Source organism: Odontomachus brunneus, unplaced genomic scaffold (genome assembly GCF_010583005.1).
Source record: "Odontomachus brunneus isolate Ranch 3 - 2012 unplaced genomic scaffold, Obru_v1 Obru_scaffold_050, whole genome shotgun sequence".
In the NCBI taxonomy this organism is placed as follows: Eukaryota; Metazoa; Arthropoda; class Insecta; order Hymenoptera; family Formicidae; genus Odontomachus; species Odontomachus brunneus.
The window spans coordinates 1,683,532-1,708,192 of record NW_022639500.1 but is presented as its reverse complement, the minus strand read 5'-3'; the positions used below and the strand labels follow the sequence as shown (position 1 = coordinate 1,708,192).

The 24,661-nt window shown below is 42.6% G+C and overlaps 1 protein-coding gene across 2 annotated transcripts in view; it reads left to right on the top strand.

Annotated features, from left to right (window-relative positions):
* Positions 1-24,661, top strand: part of LOC116845280 (lachesin-like) — a 92,241-nt gene that overhangs the window by 2,851 nt on the left and 64,729 nt on the right. The window contains exon 1 of one of the 2 annotated variants that reach the window (XM_032817806.1): positions 11,565-12,163. The exons of the other annotated variant lie outside the window; for it this stretch is intronic. Coding sequence (XP_032673697.1) covers positions 11,848-12,163 — 316 coding nt within the window. The 5' untranslated portion in view covers positions 11,565-11,847. Of the gene's footprint in view, positions 1-11,564; positions 12,164-24,661 lie in introns of those variants that run through there. 2 annotated transcript variants of the gene reach the window in all.

The following is a 24,661-nucleotide window of genomic DNA, read 5'->3' as shown; positions in this document are numbered from 1 at the left end:
TCTCTCTCTCTCTCTCTCTCTCTCTCTCTCTCTCTCTCTCTCTCTCTCTCTCTCTCTCTCTCTCTCTCTCTCTCTCTTTCTTTATTATCGCCTCGTCGACGATTACATAATCCATCATTAGTAATCAAAGGTCTGTTTCTTCTTCTATGGTCTGGTAAGAAGGTGAGGGTACAAGAGGAACTTGTGTTGTCGCCAAGGTGGGCTCGCAAAAAGTACGTTCGTTGACGAATTCCATTGAGGAGCGGAGGCTCGCGCGTGAGGCATCGCGAATCCGGTCGTAGTCCACGGAGAACCGGTGGCGATGGTTGAATGGCCCGAAAATAAGATGAACGAGACTGATTGTCGGGTAGCAGGGTGGGAGGGGAGAAGGGATAAAAGGAGAAGAACACGAAGGTAGAAGAGAGTGGGAGAGAAGGGACTTGCCAGGTGAACAGGAGTTCCAGGTAGGAGAGTAGGGCCCAGGGGGGGCAGATGGTTGTTCGTGAGACACAGCTTGCTGGCTGGCTGATTGGCTGACTGGCTGGTCAGTCGGATGGCCGGCTGAGCGAGAGAGCTAGTATTCGCAGCTTTTTGGTAACTGCTCGTTCGTAGGAAGACTGTGCAGCTAACGTTCTCTCCCCCGATGCCGCACATAGCGCCGTTCGCTATTTTCCCCTCCTTAATAATAGGAGCGGTTCCCTTTCTTATACCGTAGACCACCATGAGCCGGCCGACTGGTCGACCGACTCGTTTCGACTGCGCGCGACCGTAATTCCGAGCGGGCCGTCTGAGGTTCCGAACGACGATGGGATTAGGTGGGATTAGGCCATCGCTCGTAATCTTTTTTTTTAAACGGACAATAAACGAAATAATAGGTAGGATCGGCCTTCTGTAAGAAGAACGAAAAAAAAGGCGCCAAGTTCCGCGGTTCTTGAATTGGGAGTGTTCGGGCGCCGGAGTTTGTTTTGCGGGGAAAGATTAATTATTCGTTATCGCCTGTACAAGCAGTACGGGCGTAATTAGATCAAACAGATAATCGGCGTGCAAAATGAGATAACGTGCAGCATCGTCATTTCATCGAATCGCGTAATAAAGGTGACGACGAATTTCTCTTTAACCTTTTATCTGGCAGAGCCCAAAAATTAAAAAAAAAAATGTTTGATCCCTTAAACAAAATGAATGATGTCTCCTGAGTGCAGTTACATTATTTCGAAGTATGATTTTGAAAATATATTTTCCATTATTTACTGGCAGAAATCAAAACTATCTCGAGACACCGAGACGATTTTCTCTCAGCTTTGTAAATGCATCGCGCGTGAAAAGACTTCTCGGAGCGGGCCGCGTTGCCGTTCGGGCGCGTTCCACGAGCACGAGATAAAATCTAAGTTCAATGCACGAGTGGTGCAGTGGTGGCTGATAATAACTGATAAAAGGAGAATGCGACGGCTACGGCGAGGGCTACGGCGACAGTGTCGCGGCGTGGTGCGGCACGGCCAGCTCTTTCAAGGACTCGCGCGGATTTGAATTGGTGATTCGACGCCGGTGATGCATGAGTCGAGTCGCGCGGTAACAGTTGGGAGTGCGATAATTTGGGTGCGCGCGTGCGGCCGCGATGACAAACATTATCGCCGTGAATTATGCGGCGATAGGTCGCAACCGCGCTGAGAAATTTACCGCTCGGTCGACTCGTCATTGTGCGCGACTCATACTCGACGCGCCGCTCTCTGGGACAGCGCCGGGCACCGTTGCACCTGCGTCGAATCGTCAGAGACAAGAGACAGTAAATTGTATCCTCTCAGCCGTACCGTGGATAAGATAAAATATCGAACAAAGAGCGACAAAAACGAACAGTTCTCGAAATTTTATCCCCTCACTGGAACTTCGATATAATCGAAAATTGAAAAAGCTATTCGCCGATGAGAACCGACCGAAAGTTCCCCACCGTTTCATTTGAAATCCGATCACTGATCATTGAATAACACAGAACGGACGATATCCGAAAGAGAGCGGAAAAGCCTCTGATTCTCGTTCGAACGTCCACGACAGGCAGGTTTTCTGAGTAAACCCGTACTCGCGTGACAAAGACAACTCGCGACATTTGTTTTTCAAAAGTGTTCGTTGCTGATATGCAAATCGCGACCGCGTAAGATTCACGCTCGTTCGCGGGCGCTAACGGGGGCGCATGTTTCGATAGAGCGCGTTTGTTCCTTTTTTCAAACGCCAAACAGGGAGGAAAGGGAAAAGCCGGTTACACAAGATGTTTACACGCGTGTATGATACGCGAACATGCGTGACGCGTATCGAGACGTTGCGTAACGAGATAGGCATTACAAGGACCCGCGCTTCTCTCCTTGAATCATCGTTCTCATTATTCTCCTTCAGCCGCGCTGATCCGTGGAAATTTAAGGGTCAATGTAAATTAGTCCCGGTAGAAATACCGGGCGGCAAGTCTGCCGATTAAACTCCGCTTGTTTACCACCCATAACGAATACGCGGGAATTTGCTAATCAACGCGTGACTCTGTTCTCGATGCCTCGCAGTGGTCGATCCGCTATCTCACCTTTTCTCGTTAGCGATTTCCCGCTCGTGTCGGGAAACGCGACGGTCTCCCGCGGAATTCCTATTAATGGAACGTGTTAATTGGGCGCGGCGATAGAATTTTCGACCGGGTCGCGGTGACATCGAAATGTCAAACCTTGGCATTTGAAGGAGATTGCATTTAATCGAAATCCAATGGCGGTTTCGGTGAAGTTTTCGACACCTCGGTGCTTCACTTCCGCACACATATTCAAGCTGAAAAAAAAATACTCGAAAACTTATTTACGGGGCACGAAGTTTATATATTTCTGCGAATAAACTTTATGTCCCACAAATAAATTTTCAAGTATCTTTTTTTTTTAACGGCAGCATAGACACATTCAAGGTAAAGGAGACCTTATGTTTGAGCGTCTACTATAAGTGATTGCGTTAGTCTAGTCTTCGTATACACTTATCTAATCGCGAGAGTGGAATAATAATTAGACACAGCAACCCATATCGCGCGCTTTAATGCCCACTGCTATCTTCTCTTACGATTTTCTCTTCTGTCTCTCTCTCTCTCTCTCTCTCTCTCTCTCTCTCTCTCTCTCTCTCTCTCTGTCTTTCTCATAGAAATGCCATGCGTAGATGCACGTGTATACGTTGCACATTAGCGCACGAATGTACTCATCAAAGGTTACGTCACGTGCACGCACGAGTTCAGCCCGGTAATTAAGTAATTGAGCTTGATAGGGTCGAGTTGACGCGCGAGGGGTGACAGGAGGGTGAGAAGAGGGAGGAGGGACAAGGAGGGGGAGAGACCAGCCCGCATGAGAAAGCGCTTTCGTGCGATTCACCTTGGGTGAAAGGTATATCCTCGCCTTCCAAGCGCTCCCCCCGGGATTTTCCCCAAGTTTTCTCGGTGGAGGACGTTCAACATCAGTCGGTGGGTGCATATATACCTGCGTCGCCCACTCACTTTGGCCTCTCTCGGAAACGCGATACCCGGGGGTCGCGGCTAGAACACTGTTACCGTGCTGTAAGTTTCGCCGGTGTGTCCGTGTAGGGAGAACAGCTGGCTCCTAACTACGAACTTCTGGATCCTATCTCTCGTCCTACGATCATGTCATAATTCTCTCCTTTTCTCTCTCTCTCTTTCTCTCTCTCTCTCTCTCTCTCTCTCTCCCCACTGCGACGTGATGTATTTACGACGTATTGGAGCGGCGAATAAATCCACGGGCTCGTTCGAGTAAAATCTCACGGGGAAAATTGACGTGATCCGTCATGCGTCGATGCGACCTACGAACGAGCGACGTGCACCTTGTCTACGGAGAGAACGCGCTTCTTTATTCCGTAGAAAAGCGTGGGAATTGGAAGAGATTCCTCATGTCGCGCGTTAATACATCATCCTGCGGTAGTCGTGCGCGATTGAGAAAAGGATACGGGCGACGGAAATAACTACTTGAGATAAAAGCCATGGCATACAGAAAAACGTGAGCAGTGAGGCTGAAGCAATAAGAAAATTGACCAATCACAATCGATTATTCTTAGACCGTAACAAGAGTCGTCGATTGTGGTTGGTCAATTTGCTCAATGCTTAAATCATTGCATAAAGAAAAGAACCCATACTGCAAAATAGTATTTGTTGAATCGTTACTAAAGAGTAGGAAAATTAATTGAGCAATCTCTTTTCTTTGCAGTAGAGAGTAGTGCTTTTCCCCGCGTGCTTATGCTTCTCTGTTTTATCCCCTGTCTAACGAGAGACAGTCGCTCGTGCGAGTAGAAGCAATTTCGAAATATTGATTTCACATCTGGCGTTTAGCGCGCGAGCATCAGATTTAATTCACAACACGGGTAGTTGCGACAGCGCGGCGTTGACGAGCGCTCGTAATTTTCTTCTCGCGCCCGCGATTCGCCCGTTTCGCCGTTGGAAAACGACGGAGAATGCGTAATAGTCTATGGCAATTCTCGCGGAATCGTTTGAACGTTGCGTTACATAACAGCGCGTTTTATTTACAACGTTATATCAATCGCCTCGCGATAGCTTTTGAATACGAGGAACTTTTTCTATTCTTCGGCAAGAACGGAGCAGCGATAAAACCGCTCTTTCTCTCTCTGTTCCTCTTTCTCTTTCTCTTTCACTCACTCGCTCGCTCACTCCGCGGTGTTACCACGCGTTTACATAAGAACCTTATCACGCGTCGTCAGAGCCGGGCAAGCTTTCAAGTATGCCGCGGTTCGCTCGGTAAAATTAGCGTGTGATTAATATTCACGATTAACTACATACTAATGAGAGACTCTATAACGAGACGTCGTGACGTTGTGACACGAGGTACGCCGTGTCGAAACGCGCGCGGCAGGGGCACCATTTTTTCGCGGCGCGTCGCGGAACTTCGACTCGCGATCGCGGGGGCCGTCGTTGAAACTTGCCTCCGCGCGCCGACCTTATGTAATCGTCATTCCGGGCATATTTATACTAGTATCGAGTTCCACGCTACTTAGAGCTCCATCGACGCCCGCTGATCCGTGTTTTGACGTCCCAGCGGCGGGTATATTTTTCGTGTAAGCCGATCTCGCGGCGGACGCCGCGCGAATAATCGCCGCCGCTGCGGATCGCCGGAGATCGTCGCGAAACTCGAGTCCCCTGCATAATATCGGCGCTATTCTTGCACGGTGATCTTATCGCGCGAGCGATTTCACCGAGCGCGACGTCCCACGCCTTCGTCCAGCCGCTCTTCCGAATCACATAAATCAATATACCCGGGGCCCAGCGGGGCCCAACGGGGCCCAGCGGGGAAAAGTCTCCCGGACTTCGACGCGCTTTGTCGCGCCTTCGCGTCACCCACGTGCACTCGCACTTCCGAGCTGTTCAGTTTACTGAACAGCTAGCTCCTCGTTTTCTCGTTTTCGCGCTCGCGAGAAGATATCGCCGGATTTTCACGCTTCTACATAAAGGCTGCGTTCGGGGAGACGTTATTTAGCGCTATCCATCCTTGTTCAACTTTCAGAAACAAACAAGGACAGAACACACATATAGCGCTAAATAGCGTCTCCCCGAACGCAGCCAACATCTCTCGATTAGGCAGATGTATCTATACCGATCGGTAGCACTTTGATTTTTAAATTTCAATACCTGTCGATGGAGCAGCTTGCATATGTAACGGCCATGGGCTCGAATCCACGGCCAGAACGAGGGACGGTCCGATGCTCGTGGATTCACGTTTATTCCGAGCGGAATAACACTCGTGCGAGAAGGAGGAAGAGAGAGGGACGTATGATTCCGGCGTTCTCGTTTCGGATTTAGGCCGAGCCCGCGTTCATAGCTCGTAATTTCTCAGCGCAGCGCAGCGATCCGAGAAAGCGAGATCGCCCAGACCTCCGAGGAGAGGCAGAGCTCTCCCGCCCTTTCCTTCGCTGTTTTTTCGTGATATGCCTCATTTACATGCGCACTCATACGGCGGCAGCGATTTGCACAGCTGCTGCGGTCGAGAGATGTTAGACCTCGCGGTCGTGTAAATATCTTTCTTCGGTGGCATTTTGTCTGTTGCTCTTTCGTGAGAGGAGAAAGAGAGAGAGAGAGAGAGAGAGAGAGAGAGAGGAGGGGGGAAAGAGAGAGATAAGACAGTCGTGACTTTGTGCACGAGTCATTCACGCGTTTCACTGTTCTCGATAGCGAGCGGGAGCGAACGTTTCCTCGGTTTACGCAATTTACCTGTCAGAGAAAGAGCGCGTGCACGGCAGAGGAGAGGTGGAAAGAGTAAATTTACCAAGATCTTCAACGGCCCCTTGCGTACAGAACCTTGCAATATTTTCTCAGTGAAACTATCTTTGCCTGACAAACAAACTCGGAGAAATATCTATTTTATTTTTTCTCAACTATATAGACGATACGCAATCGTATGATGTGGCATTAATATTAATAGCATATAAAAGATAATGTATTCCTATAGTAAAAGTTAACAGCACGAATCTGTTTGTCATAGCTAAGTCTCGTTGTAATATGTGGATATCTGAAAGTATTGCTGCCAGTAGTATAAATTTAGCTAACTGAAGACCCGATGTAGTAACAGTAGCGAAAATTTTGTTCACAACAGCAAACATTTAGTTACGGCAAGTTCATTTTCAGTACATCATGATTAGCCACGGCAGTCAAATCTTGTTTCTCGGTGCAACTAACACTAAGAGAAAAAGAATATCTAAAATAAAAAAAAATACACTCTTAAAATAAAATATAAATCTTAAAGTACACTCATCGCAAATTCAAGGCAAGCTCGTTATCACGTACTCAAAAGAGAAGAATTTATTCTCTCTACAAAAATATTATGAAATTATATCAATGAAAAAGTTGGTTCCACTCTGTGCAAGTAAGCAAACTGAATTTTTGTTTTAATTTAATATTCTTAATTAAGATGCTAGATTTACTAGATCTCAACAATAAAAATGTCCAGAATTAAATGTCCGACAATAAGTGTCCGACAATTGGTACTTTTATCTTACCTGTAATTGTTTGATTTTTCTCATCATGATGTTAAAGATTACACGTTAATTACACATGTTAATTACATTTATTTTTAGAATATTTTTGTTAAACCTATATATATATATTTTTTTTTATGTTGAAATTCTGACTCTCTTATTGTTTGGTCTTTCAAGATGTCTCTTAAATAAACTTAATGCTTATGATGAGCTTTTGATAAATGTGCGAATACAAAATCACGCAAATTACTCGAAACAAGTAACATTTACTCGAACGCAGTATATATTTTCCCGTACACAATTATCATCCCGCGAGAATAACGTGGGACGAAGCATGCGTTATACCAGCAGTATGAAGCCAGCGCGGCTTGGTCCCGTACTGGTTTTTAAACGTGGTGGAGACTAAAGAACTATCAGCTTCCCGTCCAGCTGTCGTCCTGGAATTTTAATAGGTCGGGCCCGCTGAAAAGCCTCCTCGGTGTAGGATTTACGAGCGTTCGGTTTATTCGCGCGGGTCGTGTGGGAGAGCGGGGGAGACCGCCGACCAGGATACACACGATCTAGGCGATTCTCGCTAGTCTGGGCCGCTAATCGAGATCAATCGCGTTCGCGAACGACGTGCATACTAACGAAACGCGCCTCGCCAGGGGCATGCACCTCGTCGTTCGTGTCAAACGAGAAGCCTCGCGCGATTTTCGCGCTCTTTGCCCCCCGACGTTGCGCCGGACATATTTTACGTCTCTCGACTGAAACGCTTGCCGATAAGCGCAAGCAACAAAAATGCATCCGCAACATAAATCATGGTTATCGTTGCCTTATCGGTGAGCAAACAGAAGTGTGTCAGAGGACTCTATTTTTTTCATATCTTCCGCGCCGTGATTAACACTCGCGTAATTTCTCGGCGATCCTACACGGGCGGGTAACACACTACCGGTGATTGTTCGCTTGGTATTTTCGGCTAGGGGGAAACTTCTCTCGGAATCCGGATCACGCGCGGAGGAGATACACCGACGCGGAAGTCAGGTGTAACAAGGTGCGTTGCTAAGTGGGGAGTGGGGGGAGGGAGCGGAGAGAACGATTACGGTGAAAAAGTGCACGTGAACAGTACGGTATAGTACCGGCGATCGGGCGTACGAGTAATTGCTTCCTGGCGACCGAGGGAGTCCCTGGAAAATAAGCCGAAGTGTACGAAAGTAAATTAGCGAGCGCGCAATAAAGGCTCGACGTTACCGTAGTGCCACGCGTCTTTAGTGGGAAAATAAAGGGAAAGAGAAATGAGAAAATAAAGACATCTCTCCGTTGTATGTAGAGAGCGCGGGAGCGACTATGAACGAACGGTTACCTAAGCTGAAAGTAGCAATGTCAGGACACTGATAACACTGAATACGCTTAACGCTTAACTCAGTATTGATAACGCTTGACTTTGGATATTTTTATTATTTTACATTGAAAAGAAATTTGTGGTAATTAACATGTGTAATTAACGTGTATCTTTAACATCATGATGAGAAAAATTAAACAATTACAGGTAAGATAAAAGTACCAATTGTCGGACATTTAATTCTGTGCATTCTTATTGTTTGGTCTTTAAATTAAATTAAATATAAACATTTAAACTTTTGATATGTATATAATATAAGTATATATATTATACTGTGGCCCGTATTCTGAGTTCTCTTTTAACGATAAATGAGCTTCTAAAAGTGTGTGTGACTCATAGCTAATCAGAAAGCTTATAAGCCACTTTTAAAGACTCATTTATCGTTAAAAGAGAACTCAGAATACGGATCTATGTGTATAACTCTTAAACCTTTTGACCGATCTAGGTCAAATTTTGTATAGTTAGTCCTTAGGATCCTGTGGAAAATATAGGCCACATGAAATCTGGATACTCCATTCCCCTTGATTTCATGCTCTTGACACTTTGTGATAACCTTTGACATTTTGTGATAACTGCTGAATAGTTTATATTAGTATTCTATATTGAAAGTTAAAATACTTAAAATACTTAAAATATTTAAAATACTTTTTAAAATACGTATTTGAAAATCAAAACAATAAGTATGTCCAGAGTTAAGTATCAATGTATCACACACACACACACACATACACATACTGAGAAAAAAATTTACTAAATTTCAAAAAACGTTTGTTTGAATAATACTGTGAAGGTATTTGTTTAAATTAAGTAATTATTTTCTAAAATTAGTTTTAAATATAAATTTGGTTTTTTAATTTCATAAAATAATTACTTAATTTAAACAAATATCTTCACAGTACTATCCAAACAGACGTTTTTTGAAATTTAGTAAATTTTTTTCTTAGTGCACTGTCCAGGTTTGGTACTTTTATCTAACCGTGCGACTGCATCGTGACTGCGTTCTGGAATTCTCCGGGGAGCCGGCTGCATGTCCCGCACGCCCACGATAATTTTGATTTCTGGTAATCCGAGTCCATTAATAAAACGCCCACCAGATCCGACGCTCCGCGGATCGCACGCCACAGGACTTATCTAGACGGTTTCGGATATTTTTAGTTGGCGTTGCGCCGCACCGATGCGTGGCCGTTCAACCATCGACCATCAGCGTTTTACGCGTGTTAGGCATATGTGCGTGGCGTTCTCCTTTTTTTTTATTTCTTTCCTCTTCCCTCCCTCCCCCTTTTCCCACTCTCTTTCTTTCTCTCTTTCCTCTGTACCGGTGGACATGTGCGCGCTTGGGTGAACATAATATCTTATAAATAGGGATTAGCTAATGGCACGCGAAAGGATGATGCAGGTTTTATTTTTGGTGCTTTCCGGTCACCGCATCCAATAGAGAATACCCTTGGTCTAGTCTAGTCTGGCCTGGTTGAGTCTGCTCGGCCAGCTTTGCTCTTCGCGAGGCGGAAATCATGTCGAAATCATCATCATTCAATCGACCCGGCGCACTTCTGATCTGCGCTCCTTCTTCTTAGATTGCATAAGCATCGCGACCACAAGTGTTCTCGCTTTGTTTACGAATACCGCGACTTCATCGCGATGAAATGCACTCTCCTGCGTTACACGTGTGTGAGAAATATCTCAAAAATTTATTCGTTATCATCGGTCAACTCCGCGAGCCGCTTTTAATTAAAAGTACTAAAGCCATATCTGACCTTAGATATTCTTCTTGTTTTTAAATATGAATACTTGAATTTTCAATATAAAAAATATATATGTTTATATTATATACATATCAAAAGTTTAAATGTTTATATTTAATTTAATTTAAAGACCAAACAATAAGAATGTCCAGAATTGAATATGTGTTCGACAATTGATACTTTTACCTGTAATTGTTTGATTTTTCTCATCGTGATGCTAAAGATACATGTTAATTACACATGTTAATTACATTTCTTTTTAGAGTGTTTTTGTTAAAAGCTAATCTATGCTGAAATTCAAAGACGAACTTTCTCTCTTTCTCTCTCTCTCTTCCCCCTTTTTCGCTAGTAGATTTATATCGATGTTAAGCCAATAAATTGTATTTTCGTGGCGACAGATAACGCGCTGGCCGATAATGAGCACGCAACCCACGCAACTTCTCTCCCGTGAATACACGCGGTGGCAGTACCGTTACCAGTCAGAGACGAGACTTTTACCATCGCGATAGCGGAATGGAGTCATTCGATAATCGATCATCCGGTCGCGCATCCGGTTACCAATACTCGTACGCAAACGTACCGCACCAATTTTCGTTCGCGTTAACACAAGCCTGTTCGGAATGATGCACGCATTGTGCGTGCGCGTGAGACTCACTTGCGATAAAATCGCGATGCAGAGCGACATCAGAATCTTTTCCTCTGTCTCTTTCACGGAGTGAAGCGACGACTTCTTAATTATTTGCGTTCCGAGCGCGTCTCTGTTTGCGTCCTCCTGAGAAGTTTTAATTAGATATCTCGAGCTTCTCTCGCGCTTCTGTCCAATAAAATTGGTTCGAGAAGGCACAAGAGGTGCCATTAAAGTGTGAAGCGACTGCACATATCGGAGGGAAAACGTCTTGACTCAACACGTAAAAATAGATTTTTGAGAATATCAAGATACGGGAGAAAGCATATTCTTTCTAATCCCGTGTGGAAATTTTCGTTCTACACTTAGCCCGCAAATTGCGATAAATTTTTAAGACCAATGGAGCGTCTAGAGAATATTGTACGAGGATATTGCACACTGAGGAAAAATTACTTGATGTTCGTAACAATCACATAGAGAAATAATTATATTATAAATTATAGTCAAGAAGACAATTTTCTAATTAAATACTATAACATCAGTGATAACCTTATATGCATGTATTACTAATATTTTATTCAGATCAACAATTGTTTTCTCTCAATGTGTTTTACCTTGATGCTACAAATAATTTCTTCTGCAATTTTTTATCCACGTTAAATATCGTGAACAGACATTTCAAATTTATCTTAATATTTAGTTATTTCAACATTCTACGCCTGCACTCAAATATTGCTTGTGTGCTTTACTTAATTGCAGAGGGAACATGTGAGATAAGTAAATATTAAATAATTAACACATGTGAATATCTCTTTGTTTTCTACAAATTTATGAAAATCTGCAGAAAATAAAGAGATATTCACTCATGAAACATCCGTGAAAATCGGTGACATCATATACTTAATAATAGGTTTATGATTTCATAATGATCTCATAATAACGTAAAATGTATATTCACAGTAATAGAAAAACACACAAAGGCATGCGCGGCGCGTGAGAAACCGAAACTGTGAACAAAAACGGCGACGTCACTTTCTACCGATCGCCACTTGCGTCGCGCTATCCAACGTCTCAAGCGCGATCAAAACAAACATCATCAATGCATTCCGGACCTTCAAATCGGTTAAATGTACTCTACCTACTTTTGCGTTGCGTACCTTATCGAGTGTTTACTTCGTCCCGAGACGCCGAGCGACGCGCATATCGGAGAGCACGTATATCTGCTGATTGCAATATTTCGTCGGCTCGTGATATATTTAATCGGACTCTCTCGTCGCGGCATCGCGTTATTTAACACACATTTTTCCGATCGAATCGTAATCTACGCGAGTGTCAGTGTCAGTGTTAGTGTCGCGATGGAGCAACCTGCAGCCAAAATGCTGAACCGAGGAGCTAGGAACGAAGGAAGTACGACGCAGGCAGCGATGCATCATGTGTTTCCAGGTATGGAAATCACTCATATCATTATAGAGAAATTTCTGATTTTAATTGACGTTTCGCGGGTTTACCGAGAAGCAGATACCCGAAATTCAGGTCGACATTCATAGTTCCTCATTATTTGACAGGTCGTGGCATGATAGATTATAGTTTCGTGAATATTTGATTACTCGTTAATTGTTGAACTTGTTTAATATACTTGTTTTATGCAGTTTTAAGAAATATTGATCCAAATAATCACATAATAATTCATTAGTATAAATTCGTAATTAATTATGTTCTCTTTTTCAGAGTTTTCTATAGAGATTGTAATTTATTCACTATGAATAATTTTTAACTATGAATATCGGTCTTAGAGAATTTAGTGTGAATGTCGCAAATGTCAATTTTTGCGTCTAATAATGCTTCTTGTATCAGAAATCTGATTTTGTTATATCTGTCAATGCTTTCTTTGTATTTTTAGCTTTTTATTCTTCAATGGATTCCAGATTTATTATTATTATTTTAGATTTCTAAATTGATTATTATTAAGTGGAATATAGATTTTAATTTGTATTAATAGCATTATTAGACACATTAACTATTATATTTTCTTTTACAGCTTTTAATTAGCTCTTTTAAGAGCTTCTATTCTCATCGAAGCATCCAACCTAAAAAAAAAGGGAAAGGAAAAAAAGAGAAATTAAGAAGAGATGAGAATAAATTGTTTTATTTTACCAAATTCCCTTTTTTCTCCATATACTGATATCTATTTATTTAATATTGGCTTATCTCACATATTCTACTTGTACTTGAATAAGTTATATAATTGATACATCCTACATTGTTCTTTCAAGTTTGATAGAATTTGCAGGACCGATGTAGAACGAAAATTTCGATTCGGGAATAGGCCGGTACGCGTAAGCGCGATGCAATTCAAAACACTTCGACGCAAATGTTATTAGTCTCAATGATGATGGTGTAATTACAACAGAGGACGGTGACGTAAACGGCAAACAAATAGTGCATAAATGATGTCGACTGTTGCGTTCATGCTATAATAACCGTTGCGCATCGTTCGTTGAGAGTAATGAAATTGCGCGGTGCTTAATTACGCCACCTTGAGTTCTTTGATGGTAATATCCGAGCTCAGAAATGACATTCGTTCATTTACGATTGACATAGTTTTACTTTCTCCTTGCGAATGAAAGTGAGAAAATTCATTACAGAGGAAAAAGTTTAAGGGATATCACAAGAATATTAACACGTTGAATACCGTGCCGGTCGCCGGTAATCGACACTGCGATAGTATCACGTCTTACGTACATCAAGAATCATTAATAACAGCATTTGGAAAATCATTGGTATGGCCAATGAAAAACCACTGAGACGAGGTGAAAGATGTGAATGGTATCTCGAATTATTTATTTATTCCATATTTAAAAATTCAATTATCAGTTTGTTTTTTATGCTTCAATGATAACCGGCTATCAACGTGTTAAAAATTTTCACTGACTAAACTTGATGTGTCATCTATTCATTTAATTGATTTGATCGATTGACTCTGATATGATTTACTCAGATGATTTGCTGAAATGTTTTACCAATATAAAATTTACTGATATGATTTATATATTTATTTGATTTACTGATGTTTCCATATGTTACTAATACAATGGTATTATTTGCATTGAATATTTTTTCCTGCGCGTCTAAGACGCAGCAACAACTTTATTATCAAATTAAGGACTTTGATACGATATTTATCTTATCCGTGTTTATGAATAAAATTCATATGATAAAAAAGAAAACCAGTGGCGAGGTGGTTAACAGGGTGGGTTTCCGAGATACTTTAATTAAAATCAATTTATCTCTTCTCTCCGCGATCAAAGACTCGGCCAGGAACACGAGGGATCGAAGGCTAGGAATGGGTCGAGTGTGAACATTGTGTACATACACACTCGACAAGAATGGGCCATCGGATCGATATTGTCAGCGGCCGCGCGTTCGACACGCGCTATATTATAATTACGTTCTTCGTCTCAGCGGGCAATCGTTACGGGCGCGTTTGTTGGGGACCGCGCATTCGAGACCCCGATTCGTGGCACGTAAGAACCATCGGGGGAAAAAGGAGTGGAAGCGAAAGGGACGAGAAAAGAGACGAGAGAAAAAAAAGAACAGGGAAAGAGCAAAGTGGATGGAGGAGAAGAAGAAGAAGTGGAGGGAGAGAAGAGGGTGCGTCGGTGTTCCGTTCCAGCACGATTTTCACCGCGGCTAGCGGACGGAATGCCAGTCACCGGCGAAGTCGTCGGACTACTAATGACATGCCCTGCACCTCTCTCTCTTTCCCTTTCTCCCTCTCCCCCCTCTCTCTCTCTTTCTCCCGCCGTCGACCGCTGTCAGCCTCATCGAGCATTCGAATCCCGCGTTTTCATCCTAATTACGCACGCCGGTGCACGTAAGCGGCTAAACGCGACGACTCCGGGGAGCTTCCGCGTCTCGGACGACGAGCGCGGTGTCGAGTTGCTCCAGAATTTCCCCGAGCGTGACGGATAGTTTCAAGTTTAATGACACACCGGTTCGCGGTGCCTATCGTGGGAGTCTGTAATCGGCACATATTGCCGTGTAACATTCGAATTACTCGCTTGGGCCATTCATTAGAAGTTCGTTGAATCGTTATAGAGCTTGGGTGAGATTACTTTTTTCTTTCGGAGCACTTAACCCCTGACTTAAGTGGCATGCCCGCGAAACTTTTGTGGTGAAATATTAAATTTCTTTCGACTTGCTTAAATTATCTTTAATCACACCGACTTTAACCGCACTTTGCTTAAACCATCTCTTTTGCTCGTTCATAGCATATACAAATAAAAATTAGATATATTTTGTGAGGAAAATATCCAAAAAATGGTAGATATTTATTTCCTGGGTACACTAATAACATATTTATTTAAATCTAAATTCTTTTTTTTTTAATAGGTTACACAATTCATGAAAAGCTTTCATAAACGTTCTCTTAAGGCTCTAAAAGAATATTTGCTTATTTAAAAAATATTTTATATTAGTATAAATAAATATATGTTGTTAGTAGCCACCGAATAAATATTTCTTAGATATATATTTTTCTTTTTTCTTAGTATATTCTTTTTTTTTTAATTTCTCAAAGAAAATAGCAACAGGAAGAAAAAAGATCTCTGAATGTACTTAAATGTGAATTAAAAAACCACTTTAAAGCCAGTAATTTTGAATAATCGCTAAAAAGGTTAAGAGAATTTGCTTCGAAAGAGTCAGAGAAATGTGAACGTAAAATGTTGCGAAACGAAACTGCAGTTAAATATTTGATGCTCTAGAGAGAGAGAGAGAGAGAGAGAGAGAGAGAGGGAGAGAGAGAGTGTCGTTAATTTAAAAATAAAATCCAACTCACTCACCCTTACTCACGTGTACACACCCACACGTGTCTCTCTCTCGTCGAATTTTAAAATTAATCCTCTCTCAAGTGCTCGAAAGTGTGAGTCAGACCGTTGCATTGGACTTTCCAATTATCGCGTTGGGTTCAACCACGCGCCAGAGACGAAAGGTCTTTCCACATCAGTGGCGTTCGCGCTCGTGGGTTTCTTCAAACGTAACGGATTCATTCAGGGTTTAACGATGCGAGAGTTTGAATCACGATGATCTCGTGAGGCATCATCGCGTTACATGCACGAGCGGCCGCGTTCGTCGACAAACTCGACAACTTGCGTTTCACTTTCCGTGCGAGACGAAGATAACTCGTTTATTACAAGTTTCCAGCGTCGGAAATTTCTAATAAACGAGTTACCGTCGTCGTGATTCGCGTCGTGATCAATTCGAACCAATAAACCCTTCGTGCCGCGGTGTTCGTGTCGTTCCTGCGAATTGATCACCACGGTGAGTGAAATCGCTTAGAGGACGAATTTCGCTTCGCAAAGTGCCGCATGTCGGCGTTATCGTAGATCGGTTTGTCCAACAAGGTAGACTCATTTGGAGTTTAACGATGCAATAATTGCGACAGTTTATGTCGTAATGCGCAATGTGAAACGGTCAAACGATCCCTTTGTCAAGGTTGGATAATGAGCGCGTTGGCAAATGACGAGCAAAAAATTTATCGCGATTTCAGTGGGGGCTAGTCGCCACATGTTAGATATTGCTGACTATTACTTTTTAAATTTCCTGGAGTGGAGTCTCACTCAAAACGAGTGTAAAGTGGCAGCATTTGAAAATACTGCTACTCCAATTCGCAAGAGTGAATATTTCGCTCAAGCTTGGAGTGAATTCTGACTCCGAGCGAATGTTTCAATCGATTCGAGTGAACACGTTCCCACGACAGTAGAGTCGGATTCGTTCTCCAATTTCGAGTGAAAATATTCACTCAACGATTCAAAGTGGAAAACTCTAGATGAGTGAAGAGTTTTATTTTTATCTTTTTTAGTGGGTATTTCTTGTTAAATAAGTAAAATAATATAAAAATATGAATATACTCTAGATGTTTATTAAAAGAAAAACTCGCCCCCTTCCGGGGGGAATTGCGCAGATATTTAAATCATCACTGAATAGGAAACAATTGGCACTTGAAATTTGTCTCACACGAGACATTCAAATTTTTACTCAAAGCTAGATATATAATATAATATAATATAATAATATGAAAAAGTCACTCGAGCTCTCTCAAGTGACTCGGTGGACACTGCACTCCTCGAGCGAAGTTTCCCTCCAAGAAATTTACAGAGTACAAACAGCATCTATCATCTGAGGCTACTCAAGACAGACGCAAACATAAAGAGGAAAGACTCGGCGAATGTTTTACTTAGCGTGCAGACACGCTGAATATTGATCTGAATCTGTGATTAATCTAATCGTTACACCGTACGCGTAAACATCGGGATGCTTGTGCGACGGTTTCCCGCTTACGTACGTGTGTTTGTACGTCGTGGAAATAGGTTGCTTGCGATAAGGTTTGGAAATTCATCGTTGATTAACGCTAATCGTTCCCGTTATGTGGTACAAGCGAACGCCGTTCGCGAGTGTGGAGGTCAAGTCGCGCCGATAATAAAAGCGAAGTTCGACACTCGTTCGGAAGTTCGCGATGTCGAGCGTGAAAGCGAAGGCGGGCAGCCTAGTTTCCTTGAATGCGCTCGATTCATTCGAGGGTTTAACGACACGAGATCGCGCGCCAGCTGTTATCGAGGCGTGTAGTAATACGCGGCGATAATTAACACACGCGATCCGCACACCGCCCTTCCGCAGCGGCGTGCTTTTTATATCGTCTCGGGAAACATCCGCGAAACGACGGGAGATAAAGCACAAGCGAATCCCTGTTTGAGCGGGTTCGCGCTCTACGAGCACCTATTAAGGATTTACGCGCCGGCACGTTGTCGTAACAATGAGAGAACCAGTTGGCTTGTGGAAGAAGCAAATGCGGACGTAATATCGAATGCGTCGCGATAAAATGAAAAATCAAAATTCAGGAAAGCGCCAGTCGTTCTAACCCGCAACTCGGGTCGATCGAAGCGAATGTACACGTAATCAGCTTTTTTTTAACAACTGACCTATATTTTTTACGCAATCTCGACCAAAAATTTATTCCCTGATCCTGATCAGGTTGATCCCGGTTATCTGATTTGTGTGAGGTGACGTTATTGGGTTCTACTTATTAATCTCTTTAGTGGTGATTTAAAATGACTGCTCGATTCTCCCCAGGGCGGGTTTTTCTCTCAAATAAACATGTATAGATTTCTTTCCGCTTTATTGTTATTTTTTTATTGTTATTTTTATTGTTATTTTATTGTTATTTTTTTGCGAATTTTTAGAAATGGAATACAAGATATATCCAATTTGTATTCGCTTTGAGTTAAGAAAAGTACGACTGTTTAACTAAATCGAGAGGATCTAACATTTTACCATGGAACTTTTCCGGTGGTTAATAAGGTTCTAATTATTAAAAGTAATGCTCTAATTGCTAAACCATATTACATGACTTATTAGGACCCGATAACATCGCATTGTACAAACCAAATGATTGATCAACTTGATCTGGGTCATGGGAGTCAGGATGTTACACATATTACATAAGAGAAGAAATATTCTAACGCGCGCATCGTGTGACATAATATGCACATCGTGTGTAAATAATATTCTGTACCGCGTTGGTGTTCATTATGAGAGCATTTTTTTTACACTTTAAGTAACTGTCGAGGACAAAGTGCGCCCCAAAATACAGCACCCTTCTGATGTATATAGGAGAAAACGTTCAGTCGATACTCTATTTGTTTTCGACACTCCAGCGCGAATATAATCGAATAAAGTGCATGTGGATCTAGGAGAAAACGAATTAGTAAGTAAAATAACTAATAATTGTGATAAATAATTAATAAATAATTAATAATCCCCGTATACTTTGATATTGGATGAGATCCGATAAGGGTGAGTGCTGTAACGAGTTCTGCACGGAAAAAAAGATTTTACTGTCGCACCTAATCATGGTTTACTGAAAATGTTTTGTTGTTGGGTAATTAAAAATTTGCTGCTGTAACCAGAACTTTTGCCACTGTTGCTGCTACATCGGTTTCATAGCTAATATATATCTACTGTAGCTACACCGAGAAGAAAATTTACTAAATTTAAAAAGACGTTGTTTGGATAGTACTGTGAAGATATTTGTTTAAATTAAGTAATTATTTCCTAAAATTAAAGAGACAAATTTATATTTAAAACTTCTTTATTTAATTTTAGAAAATAATTACTTAATTTAAACAAATATCTTCACAGTACTATCCAAACAAACGTTTTTTGAAATTTAGTAAATTTTTTTCTCAGTGTATATATACTTTTAGGCATCCATATGTTACGGACGAGATTTAGCTACCACACACACAGAGATTCTTGCAGCTCACTTTCTTTTTCCGTGTGACTGCTGGACGTTATCCCTTATCCCCCCCGCGTTACGTCTCCGAGAGTAACGTCTGACTGACGTCCGTCAGTCTTCGACAGGCGGACGCGAGTCTCGGTTTCTTTGAACGCGGCGGATTCATTCAGGGTTTAACGACATGCGGGACTGAATGGCCGTTATCGTGCACAAGTGTCGTAATACATATATACGCTCCGCCACCCACCGCGGCTACACATTCGCGGAACAGAGACGCGCAGCGATCTGAGAAACGCGCTGCGGTTCTTGCCGGCGATAACGCGGATATGAAACTGGCGCTTGCGATATCGCGCGCAAGTACGATCTATTATTTCACACAGCCGGACAGGAAGTCCGAGATCGCGACAACGAATCCGCAATGTTATCGCGGTACATATACGCAATGCGCGCGCGATTCAGCGAGCGCTCGCGCGCGTTGTTTTGACAACTCACGAATAGGATATACGTCGGGACGGGGGGACGAGGGGGGGAAAACGATTATTCATTGCGTCCGGGTCTGTTAAGTGGATATCGAGGGTGCCGTTGGACAGGGGATGCATTATCACTAGTAAGGTGAAGATCGATGATGAACGGCCAATTATAATTAATCGAAGCGTCTTGTTGCACCGCAGGCACTCGTTATAATTGTCGAGACACGTATGTGTGCGTGCGCGCGTGTGCGCGCCGGACTGATAGACGAGAATAAATAGGCACGTCTAGCTTGGTCGGCGGATAAAATTATCTGCCGATGAGCACTTTTGCATTTCCGTTAGCGAGCCGAGCGCTTCTCCCCCGTCTTGGACGCGTTACCCTCGCGCGATAACGCGGAAATATAAATTAATTGATAGCGCGGAATATATTTCACGTAATCGTATCGGTGCCGCTGTTACTAATTCGCGTAGGAAACAATTTACCGATAGAATTCAATTATAATTAAGCGCAAAACGCGCGGGGAGGGGTTTGAAGGTTTCACGTCGGCTCGCGTTTTAATCTCAGATTAAATGGTTTTATCTCTCCTCCCGCCTTCTGCCTCCATTTGCAGACAGAGACAAAAAATCAATTAAACTAAGGTTAAAGTTAGCCGTGCAGTCGCCTCGGCGCGCCCGGCTATAAGTAATATTTATTGCGCGCAACTATGTAGGCTATTAAAGAGCGCGATGCGGCGATCGTACTCGCGCGAGATAGCGCGCGCGCGCGCGCGCGCGATTAGAATCGCTTTAGATTGCTTCCCTCGCTCGGAAGTCGACTCAGCTTGCACTCGCGTGTAAGTCAAGAGGGCTAATTAACACACCGCCAGACTCGGAGCTATAAACTATTCTCTCGTCGCGGCTTAGCGCGCCTTAGAGATGCACGTGGGGTGTCCCGCTTTGCTCGGCCTTGACATTAACGTTACACTCGCGTGGTGTGCCGCCGGCCGTGTAATATCCTTCGGGGCAAAATTCGCATGCATGTCGAAGAGACGTCCCGTCCGCGACAAGTTATTGAATAACAGAAGGTCGGCAGGAAGTATCACATGTCGTAGGAATTAATCAAGCAGACCGATATCGACGCGCCGTCATTTGCAAAGCATAATCTCCGCGCACGGAGACTATATATTAAGATGTTCGCAATCCGCATTCTCTTCCTTCGAGATGGTGTCCAATTTATACTTTCATAATCGTGATATCTTATACATATCGTGTTGCGATCGGGCAGCATTGTATATTAGTGGTCACATTTCGAGTCGAAATTTTAACCCTCTTTGGACTTTTGAACTTTCTAACATTTGTATATTCTGAAAGACCAGTATATGTTTAATACACATGGAAAGTTCTATTTGGGATCCCTAAATGGTATAAAACGCACAAAATGTCAGAGTTAAGTTCTAAAGAGAAGCTCTTGCTGAAGCTGTAAGTTAAGTAAAATCAAAAGAGATTAACATAGGTTTCAGAGGCGTTAATTGAGGTCAAAAATGGGAGCAAAATTTCGATTCGGAAAAACTCTCTTGATTGTCAGATGCGATAAATAATCGGCACTGTCGTTCCACGTGGAGCATCGTGAGTTATTTCGGTAGCACTGCAACGTAATGAGCATCTCTAAACATCACCCCGGGCTAGAGAATACCGTTTCCCCCAGGAAATTAGAAAGTCATGTGGCGGTTCATTATCAAGGCGCGGTCTAGCGCGGGTGCCGCTGTTTTTAATTAACACTCGATAGTCGGCAGCGAGTGCCCCGTTGTCACAAAAACTGCTCGTCGATGCAACGATAATATCACACAGCGGTCTGGCCCCATCGTCGACCGCGTTAACCAGGTTAACAAACGCTTAGCAATGGCTAAGATCCCCCCATATGGTCACTGAGTCAGCTCGCGATCGCGAGTAGAATCCAAGCGCTTCGCATCTCATTTCCCCTTGAAATTACACGTCCTGTATAAATTTGCATCGGTTCGCAAATGCGCGAAATAAGAAAACTACGAAATTGCGTTATGTCGGTATTCAGCACCGCCTGATTCTCATCATTTAAATGTATATTAAATCTACTTAATAAAACTATCTCGGTAGCGAAGATGTCAATACGAATCCAAGAACATTGTACATTTCGCAGTTTTTTCGGCCTTCTTTCCAAAGGTCGCCCACGCGTATGTGACTGTTGGTTGGCCATCAGTCTGTGAAACCGTTCGCGAACGAGTAAGCTCGACCTCCGCTTCTCACCTTCGTGTCACCTTCTGGGCGCCACTTAGCGCTGCAATTATTACGTTGGGTATAGTGTCTCGTTATCTCACGCTGCGCGAAACAGGAGACGCGGACCTTGAGTCGATTTGCGTACGCGACCTAGTTTCCCTAGCCGATGAAGATGGTCGTGCGGGCGCGTTCGTTCCACACGTGCGACTCGAATCTGGGATAGGGTAACATGTGCTTTTCGCCATGCGATTACGTCGTCCCACCTGCTGACATCCTCGGCATCTCAACGGACGACGTTATCGTTCGCGAAGTCACCGCTGTAACGAAAGACGTCGGCTGTTGATACTCTAATCAATGCTGTCGTCAGAAGAGATTACTCTCATGAAATCACTCTTTACGACTATATTACTTATTTTATAGAAATTAACATATCTCGTGCAAAGTCCTGTGGTGTAATTCAAGACCCAATAATATCAGATCTAGATCTCCGATTTATTATCCGTATCAGTATATTTTCCTTTAACTTACATCTCGCCATATCCTATAATCTTTTTCTTTGCACTTCACCCTTGTTACGCAGCATCTGTTCTTGTATCATCTTTGTTCTGTACATCTTGACAGAAAGACAGAAATCAATCAGATCTTGCGCTGATGGTCAGATAGCAGTTGACAGTTTCTGCTTCTCTACTTGAGTTCTGATTGAACTTTTGCCAAGATATGAGTTCTCCCTCACAGTCTTGGCGGTTTTTGGGCGACTTTTAAAGTCTATTAATACAATTAAAAATTTGTTATATATGCTAAAGGGTAAATTGGTAAGAAATGTAACACTCCCGCCACGCCACTGTAGTGGCTTCCCGGGATTGTAAGGGTTAAGTTAGATGACACTCTTGTCGATCCGGTGCCTAATATTCGTAATTTCTGGCAACTATGCTGAAACTCGCAGCCAAAACGGGGTCGAGCCGAGCCGGTTATTACGGATCCCTCCAGAATTCGGCCCTGCGCATAGTTAGTCAATAGGTCAAGTGCTAGAGGCGCACGTTCAATTGAGAGGCGCGCAACCTCCTTTCATCTCGCCGTCCTCTCGTCTACGCGGCCGCCAGGCTTTCTCGATTAGAGAAGCATCGCCGTTGCGCCGCTGCAGGCACGAAATCACAAGTCGCGGCTCCGCTCCGCTTCGCCCGGCACCGTTATTAACCGAGACATCGCGTCGAGGAGGTTTTCTCGCTCCACCGAGTCGAATGCCCGCCGCGCGACTCTCGACGCGTCCTTTTACGGCAACTTCGAGAGAAAAAATATCTAAAAAGTAAGAAATATTATTTATTCGATAGGTACTACTAATATACTCACTTAATCTTAAACTCTTTTGTTCAAATAAACAATTGCTTTCATGAAAAGCAGCATATATTTTTAAGAAAATATGTATTTTTTCATTTTTTTTAAAGAAATTTTTTTTCAATATAAAAATATGTATATATGTAAAAATTTCTTTTTAAAGAAATAAACAAATACATATTTTCTTAAAAATATCTGCTACTTTTTCAAAGCAGTTGTTTATTTTATTTAAACAAAAGAAGTTTGATTTAAATAAATATGTTATCAATACTCATCGAATAAATACCTTTTAATTTGACAGATTTTTTTTTCTTTTTTTTTTTAAGTGAGGGCGATTATAACTTTGAAAACTGTAATTTTTCTCATTTATTTCTCTCTCTATCTCTCTCTTTTCTGTGATTCTCTGTACTAACGAGTAGCCATCGCGAGCTTCTAATCGTAAGAATTGTTGAATATCGCACCTTGAATACAATCGAGGAAGTCGAATCGAAAGGATTGAATATCGCACCTTGAATACAATCGAGGAAGTCGAATCGAAAGGAAGAGAACCGGGAAACACTAGTATGCCATTGAAAAATATAAATAGAAATTGAAATATCACGCATTGCGTTATATCCTTCCGCGTGAGGTCAGTCGGGGTCAAACATGCCCGTTTTCTCGCGGCGCGTTCGTATAATGAACGATCAAGAGGTGTTCAACGGGGTATCCGCCGGATTCTTGTCCGTTACACGACGACAACTCGATCAAACAAGCATTTTATGCGTCGTGGCGAAATCGAGAGTGTCATTATGCGCGCAATCGGCATTCTCCGATTTCGGCTGTGCGTAACGACACCGATAAATCACGAGCGACATCAATTGCTGGTAATAGCGTGGCGATTATACGAAATGACTGCGTTGCTTCCTGTTTTTTACGTTCAGTATGCGATTAGCTATTCCTCGCGCTCCGGACGACGCTGTTACGCGTGGAACTCATGGTAATTGGCCCGACGACTGTTTTTACTGTCAAATTATGCTGCCACTTCGACGACTAAGACGAAACCATGTCGTGTCGTGTATTTATATCGAAATAGCGTCTTCGGGCGAGATGCTTCGTGAAGCGATTCCCGTTTCCAGTACCCATAACTGTCATTAAAAAATATACAAATAGAGAGGTTCATAAATAAAACAGAAAAAGAAAGAGAGATCGCAAAGTGTGACCAAATTCAATTCATGCAGTCCGAGCTCTCTTCTTTAGTCATATACTTTGTTTCAAAACGATTTGAACACTTTTCTCACTTCTCATGTAGTTTGGAACGCAGTCAATGACCCAATAAAAGAGCTTAGTTTCCGGAAATTAACCAGAAACAAGTTTTCTCACTGGACTATCGACGTTGTGTTCCAAAATATATTGAGAAAAAAATGTTCAAGTTGTTTCAAAACAAAATACATACATATCAAAAGAAGAAGAAAAATGTTCTCTTCTTCTTGCAAAGCGCGCTAAAATTGACATAAAACGACAAGACGTATCATTCATCTTGACGATAGAAAGAACAGCGGCAAGAATTTCGGGTGACAAAAAAGAAGCACATTGCTCTCTCTCTCTCTCTCTCTCTCTCTCTCTCTCTCTCTCTCTCTC